Raw genomic sequence first — 8,529 nt, forward strand, 5'->3', positions numbered from 1 at the left:
AAGACTCAAATAATTATAAAAATTAATTGTAATTAAAAAAAAAAAAAATTGTTCTATGAACAAATCAGTTATTTTATTTTTTATGAAAAATCATTATTAAACATTAGAAAAAATAAAAAAAAAAAAAGGAGCAAGGGAAAAATATGAAATAAATATTGCATGAATAATATTATATATATATATATATATTATAATTATTGATATATAAAATTATTTCACATTTATGTAAATATTTATATGACTATTTATATACAAGTTTATACTTTAATTAGACAAATAACAAGGATTTTATTTAATAATAGATTTTCATATATAATTCTTAATTTTTATAATATTAATAAATATTTGTTTTATATTAAATATTTTATTTTATAAGTTGAATATATTATAGTTTAATAATAAGTTAATTAATCATTTATTTAAACAATGTATATATATATATATATATATATATATTTCTTAGGCTCATAGAAATTTATATATATATATTTTTGGTTTTTCGTTAAAAAAAATTAAATTAAATAATATATTCTATTCAATTATGATAATTTTATATATTTCTTTTCTAATATAATATAAATCCATTACTTTAAATTTATATATATTATATATATATATATATTATAAACTATATATTTGGAAATTAGATTTTATAAATATATTTATTTAATTATATATACAATACATTAATAATATATATATATTATTCTATTGATTGATCACCTGCGTTAATAATATGAGAAATATATATATATATATAAAAGATCAGTATCTATGGTTAGATATATAAATATATTATTAATATAAAATATATTAAATTATTATATTACCGATACACTATTAATATGAGTGAAATATAGTTTAATATATTATAATAAACTTTTTTAATATGAGTGAAATATAGTTTAATATATTATAATAAACTTTTTCTTATATACCTTGCGATATATTTATAATTTTTTTTTTTTTTATATTATAATAACCGTTTTGTTATATACCTAGCGATATATTTATAGTTTTTTTTTTTTTTTTTTTTTTTTTTTTTTTTAGAGAGTTATATATGTATATATAAGAAATAAAAAAAATCCAATTAATTAATTAATATTTGAAATATATTTATTATTATTTACAATTTGTAAAATATGGATCATAATATATCTTAATTATTGCTAGATATTAAGAAAAAATTTATAGAAAATTTCCATGTTGATATATTATGGTATATTTAGGTTTTATTAGAAATTCTAGAAATTAACATTAAACTATGAATAATGAAAGAAAAAAAAAAAAAAAAATTAATAAATGGAATATTAATATTCAAATTATCAATAAAGGGCTTATTAATTTGATGTGGATGTATATATTAAAATATACTTACATTAACATAATTTAAAACCTAAAACTATAACCATAACAATGGGGAAAATTAAATATTTTAATATATATAGAATTAAAAAAAAAAAAAAAAAAAAAATATTGATTCAAAGGATTATATGCATATATATATAATATATTTAATATTCTAATTTGTGTTATTTCATTAAGTATATAATATTAATTATAATTAAACATTAAATATATTTTTATATATTTCTTTATATTACACAAGTGTATACAATAAGGAAATAAATATTTTATTTATATTATAAATATATATATATATATATATATATATATTTGTTATTTTAAATCCTTTTATTTTCTCGCTTAATATATCATTGCAGATTTCTTTTTTTCTTTTTTAGTTTTTTTTTTTTAGAAAAAGTTAATATGTAAAATATAAATAAAATATGAATTTCTTTTATGTTAAAATATTTTCCTTGGTTTTTATTTTAAGTATTTGTGAATTATTCCATACGGTAGCACACATGAAATATCATAATAAATATTTATTGCATGCTAATATAAGTTTATTTCATTTTTTATTATTTATTTATTATTTATTATTATTTTTTTTTTATGCATTTTGCTTTTTATTCATGAAGAATAGTAATATAAAATCAAGATTATAAAATAATAAAATATATATATATATATGTATGTATTAATTTTTATGGGGTAACCTTAATATTTTCAAATATAAAAATGAAAAGTATGTTTGTGTAGAAAATTTCATATTAGTTAGATCACTGTCTGATGTTTTGAGAGCAAATAATTTAAATACACAAATAACCGAATGTGATTTAATAAGTGATAAATCAGAGAAAAATTATTTAAAAAAATATAGTAGTTTAATAAATAATACGGATAATGATTATTATAATAAAAGAAAAAAAAAAAGTGAAAAAAAAATAAAGGATAAATATGAAAGACATAATATGGTGGAATATAATTTGTTGAGAGATAAATTAACTATTGATAAATCTTTTGTATTATCAGGGTATAATAAAAAAATAACACATAATACAAAAACATATACAATAAAAGATAAATTATATGAAATGGTTTTTAAAGGAAAAACGTTTTGGAAATCCTTATCATATACTATAGGTTATTTAGGTCTGAAATCTAGCATATATCTGTTTATTGGTATTATTGTAAAGTTATGTGACGTGGCACCAGTAACAGCAGCTGCTTTTTATTTGGGTGCTTGGGGTTGTCTTGTATTTTTAATTATTATTATAATTGTCGGGGTATGGTTTCTTACTACGTGGTTATGGGCCCATAAGGATATATATAATAAAAAATATGGAGTATAATATTTAATATATATTTAATTTATCGGAATAAAAATAAAAATATTTATTTATTAAAATAATTAATATGTTTATATTTTACCCTATTCTTATTTTAATTATTATATATTTGTTCTTTTATTTATTATTTATTTTTTTTTTGTATGCTAGTTATATAATTGATTGAACTATTTTTAATTCATAATATTAAAAACAAATTATAAAAAGAAATATACATTATTTATTTCAATTATATACACATGTCTGTTGTATTTATAATTAGAAATATTCTTTAAAAATAATTCAAAATGTTAATGTCTTAATGTATGTATTACTATTTTAATTAAATATTTAGTTAAAACAAAAAAGAAAAAAAAACTTATAAATGTTTTATACACATAGAATGCTTTTTTTAAATTCATTTAATTATTTTAATATATGACATATATATTTAATTTATTTAAACAAAATATATATAAATAACATATGTTTTTTATTTTATTATTTTTTTTTTGGAAACATTTTCTTAGTATATTAATATATATAAAATGAATATAAATATATGTGAAAACAAAACTTTTTATATGATATTATTAATATTTTGTTTTAGAAAAATCATCTAGAGATATTCATAATTGTACTATACTATAAGAAAATTTTATGGATTCTACGTTTTTTTAATATTAAAAAGAATATTTAAAAAAAATATTTTAAATATTATTATGTACTTCATTTTCATTGTGTTCATTCTATAATATAGATATAATTTATTTTTCTCAGATTCATATATTCTGTATATATGTATATTTATTACCATAGATGTGAACGAATTTATTAATATAAATATAAAACAAATGTATGATAAATGAAGAAAATAAATTAATTTTATTTTAATTAAATTTTTATGTAACATATGCTTTATATTTTTATGATTTATAAAACATATGGACGTATATAACCGTGTATACAGTTAAATATATTATATTTGTATGATTCAATTTTATTATTAATATCCATAAGATCTGTAATAATAATAACAAGATATTTAAAATCTTCTTTTTTCATAATATTATCTATATTTTTACGTAATTTATTTTTCTCATAATCAACATTGCTATATATATAAGACTCGATAAGATCTTGAAGTTCTTTTTTATCATTAGTATTTAAACTCATGTCTCGCATTATATAACGTATAAATGTCAAATTTACAAGTTTTCTACTTCCATTAGATGTATATAAAATATTATCTATTATATTATCTAATTTTAATGAATACTCTAAATCAGTTTTTTTTTCTGGTTGCACTATTTTGGGCTCATTATATATTGTAATTGTTTGGCTATTCTTTTCAACATCTTTTTGTACATTTTGTTGTAATTTTTTCCTTCCATTTGATTGTTCGTTTTTTCTTATAAGTTTATGATTATTTTGTTTTGTATTTTTTTGTGTTCTATTTTTCTCTTTAGATTCATTTATATCATTCTCTGCTAAATATCTGTGCTTATGTAAATTTAGTATACCATATTTATCCTTTTTAATTCTGGTTGATTTTTTAGATACATCCTAATTTTCAAAAAAAAGGTAATAAAATAATATATTAATATATAATTATTATTATAATGTCATAAATGTAATATGAATAGCATTAATATACATATGTACATATTTATTTAGTTAATATTATATATCTTACACTATGTATTAAGAAAAATATACAGACTAATAATGGAACATATATTAATTTAAAATATGTAGGTGTCATCCTTGTATTAAAATAATTTAATATATATATATATATATATATATTTGTTTCTAGATAACTAAATATGTATTTATAAATTTAATATAAAGCAGAACCAAAGAAATATATACATATTAGATTTAGATTAATAATATATATATATAAGAAAATAATAATTATAAATAAGCATGTTATAGTTAAAGAAAAATATTATACTTAAATAAAATAATATAAAAAATATATATATGTATATTCTATAATTTAAAAATTCTTATTACATAATTAGTATTATAGTTTCAATTATATTTTAATCAAAATTAAATATATATATATATATATATTATAATAATGTTATATTTTTATTATGATATACTTATATTATATTTTTGGTTCTTTGCATTATATATAATCGAATATAAAAATAAGTTCCTTTTGCATGCTTTAAAGCAATAAATTTTTAAAAAAATAAAAAAATAAAAGTGCTTTAATATTTAATTTATTAGAATTTTTAGAATACTAGATTAATGTTATTTATTAAAAAAATATATATATATATATATACTCTAATTATTAGATCATAATAATTATTATGAATGTATATATAACAAAAAAAAAACTATAGTATAATGTATAATATATTTAATATATATAGTATAGAAAATAATAATATATAGGATAAATGATACTTTATAAATACAATATTTATGTTCTTTTATTTTATATATTTTCTTTTTTGTATGGTACAAAAATATACAGATTAGCTTATAAAAATTTAATTTAGAATAATTTATATAATGTTATTACTTTTTTTTGATTTGTTTTAGTATATTTCTTATATATATCTAAAAAGGAATTATAAATAATCTATAAAATTTTTTATTTCCCTTTGTTTTAATAATGAATTTTTTTTTGAAAAATATAATTAATATACTAATTATATGAACATTAATTATTAAAAGCATAAATTTGTATACATATATATAATTATAGTTATATTTCATATATACTTGAAACTATATATTATAATATCTGGGGAAAACATGGAGAGAGAATAAGATTTAGAATGAATATATTTAAAAAATAAAAAGGAACAATATGGTTAGGACAAAATATATACAGAATGTATAAATAAATTTAATGAACGTATTAATTATTTATAATATATTTAAAAGGATATGTATTATATAATCATTTAAGATGCTTTTGAATTTGTATAAAGAAAATGATTTTTACAATATTAATATAGATAATTTTATGAATATATTATGTTTATATTATATATAGTATATATATGGAAATTTTATTACTGTATTAAAATTAAAGCATAATATATATATATATTATAACAATTATGTATGTGTTAAAAACATTATATTGCATTTGAATTTCATTGAAAGAATATTTTTAAATATAAAAAGAAATGAATACAAATCTTTTAATAACAATACACATGTATATATTAAATGTAAATTTATTTTTAAGGGAAGCATTGGGTCAATGTGTTTATGTTTATAAACATAATATATATAAATAGAAGTATATATATATATATATATTATAACAATTATACATATGTTAAAAACATTATATTGTGTTTGAATTTCAATGAATGAAAAATTTTAAATATAAGAAGAAATGAATTCAAATCTTTTAATAACAATGCACATGTATAAGTGTAAATTTATTTTTAAGGCAAGCATTTGGTCAATGTGTTTGTGTTTATAAACATAATATATATAAATAGTAGTATATATATATATATATATATATATATGTAATAATTATTATGTTATATGAATACTTTGGATAATATTTTAAATTCAAATATATATCAGAAACATTATTACAATTTAAATAATATATTGCGAAATAATAAATATGTTAAAGAATTAAAAGATCACAATTAAATATATATATATATATATATATATTTTTTGTATGAGCATTAAATTGTGTAACTTGTGCAAATTATATATATTGAAAATTATAAGCATATATAAGAAGCATATATTTTATATATGTGTGCATTTGGGTTTTTTTTAAATAAAAGTAATATAAATAAATAAGGAAATATAAAAATAAAAATATAAAAATAAATATAAAAAAACAAACAAACAAACAAAAAATATTAAATAAATAAATAATATATTCATATATATATATAGAATCATAATAATCACGACATCTGTTATTTTTTTGATGATCTGTTATAATATTACAGTTTGAGCTTATGTATTTATATATGATCATATTATAAACATTACAAGAAGGAAAATTTAATTTTGTAATTATTATATTATAATAATTAAAGGTATATATCAATTTTTACAATATCAACTCCTAGTACGCATATGTATTATATAAAAAAGAAAAAGACGTACACGTTTATTAAAATAAGTGCTTATATATATATATATATATATGTATATGTATATGTATATGTATTTATTCATTTATTTATATATTAAATAATATATATTTGTATATTTTTTTTTTTCACTTTTTATATTAATAAATATCATTTATAATCAATTAAGAAAATAATTTTTATACAAAAATTATATTATTCTATATATTTTTTTTAAAAAAATTATATATATTCTTTCATACTTAAAAATAACAACAAAATAATTATATCAACGTTTATATTGAATTAATCTTATCTTATTTTATGTTCTCATATTTTATATCATTTTTTATATATTGAAAAACAAAAATATATATATATATATATATATATATATATATATATATATATATTGAACTTCATTAAAAATTTTTATTTTTTTCTTTTCCTTTAACTTTTATATATAATTTTATCTCATAAAAAAAAAAAAAAAAAAAAAATTGAATATTTAATATATTTTATTTACATATTTGAATAAAAAAATATTTTTTTTAAATAATAATATTACATATATTATTATTTCAAGAATAAACATAGATATATATATATATATATATATATATATATTCGTATAAGATCATTATATATACATATATTATCTATTTATATATTATTTCCCCCTTTTTTGGAGAATATATTAATATATTCGAATCAATTATCTACGTAGGGATACCTCTTTCCTTTATCCTGTTAAGTGTAGCTTCTGGAAAATAACAAGATGCCCAAGGAAGACTTGCGCAAATATGCGTGTAAACGCATTGATCCAAAAAGTCTTAATTTGAAGATATTTGAAATAATTCGTAGAAGGCAGATAGAAAAACAGAGACGTAGCTATTTAAAGTTGTTGTTCTATATTTCCTTGAGTGTTTTGTTATTTATATTAGGCTATACTTTATTGATGGTAAATAATATTTAATATATATGAAACAATGAACTACATATAAATTAATAGATTCATATGTATATATATATATATATATATGTATTCTTTCTTGCAGTGTAGTGAATATATTAAAGGAAACATATTCCTTTACCGAAATAGCAATTCTAATTATTCTAGAAGCCTCTCAGAATTAGTACCTGTAGAAAATAGATCTTCAAATTGGTATCATTTAATGAAGGTTGAAAATGATTGCAGTAGTTTAAATGGAGCTTCGCATGAGGAACCTATCAGGAAGATTCCATCAGTGAATGTCAATGGTCCTCAAGATAATGAACATTGTTTGTTTTATAACAAAAATGAAAAAAATATGTTTGATAATACATGTATTAATCTTGAAGATATATCATTGCCTTTATCCAAATTCGAATTAATGGATATTATTGATAGGTTAAATGAAGATATATCTAAAAAATATATTATGAGCTTGTGGTTACAAGCAATGGCCTTATCAAACGATTTGATGTATATTGTAAAATCTTTAAATTACTATATACGTTTTTATAGGAATAAGATACGAAAATGTATTCATTTAACTACTAATGGGAATTATTATACTTCCAAAAAATGTAATGATGAATTAGCTAAAACATTATTATATGAACAAATTGAATATAATACAAAATTATATAAAGTGTTAATTATCAGACACATGTAAAATTATAACATTTATTATATAAATATAAATACAAATATATATATATATATTATATCAATTTGGTACGAAGTACTTTTGAAGTAGTGCCATTTACACAGTAGTATA

At 16.0% G+C, this 8,529-nt stretch overlaps 3 protein-coding genes across 3 annotated transcripts; 2 read left to right on the plus strand and 1 right to left on the minus strand.

Annotated features, from left to right (window-relative positions):
• Positions 1-1,790: 1,790 nt before the first annotated feature.
• On the plus strand, positions 1,791-2,699 carry PGSY75_0025700 (exported protein (hyp15); the record flags this gene model as incomplete). The annotated part of the gene is made up of 2 exons (XM_018783399.1): positions 1,791-1,859; positions 2,058-2,699. The coding sequence occupies 2 exons, from the start codon at positions 1,791-1,793 to the stop codon at positions 2,697-2,699; spliced, it is 711 nt and encodes a 236-aa protein (XP_018638824.1).
• A 909-nt stretch (positions 2,700-3,608) lies between these two features.
• PGSY75_0025800 (putative exported protein) lies at positions 3,609-4,440 on the minus strand (the record flags this gene model as incomplete). The annotated part of the gene is made up of 2 exons (XM_018783400.1): positions 3,609-4,241; positions 4,372-4,440. 2 exons carry the CDS (start codon positions 4,438-4,440, stop codon positions 3,609-3,611), a joined length of 702 nt encoding a protein of 233 aa, XP_018638825.1.
• Positions 4,441-7,544: 3,104 nt separating this feature from the next.
• PGSY75_0025900 (putative exported protein) lies at positions 7,545-8,424 on the plus strand (the record flags this gene model as incomplete). The annotated part of the gene is made up of 2 exons (XM_018783401.1): positions 7,545-7,727; positions 7,825-8,424. 2 exons carry the CDS (start codon positions 7,545-7,547, stop codon positions 8,422-8,424), a joined length of 783 nt encoding a protein of 260 aa, XP_018638826.1.
• Between the last annotated feature and the right edge of the window lie 105 nt (positions 8,425-8,529).

Source organism: Plasmodium gaboni, assembly GCF_001602025.1.
Source record: "Plasmodium gaboni strain SY75 chromosome Unknown, whole genome shotgun sequence".
Classification (NCBI taxonomy): Eukaryota; Apicomplexa; class Aconoidasida; order Haemosporida; family Plasmodiidae; genus Plasmodium; species Plasmodium gaboni.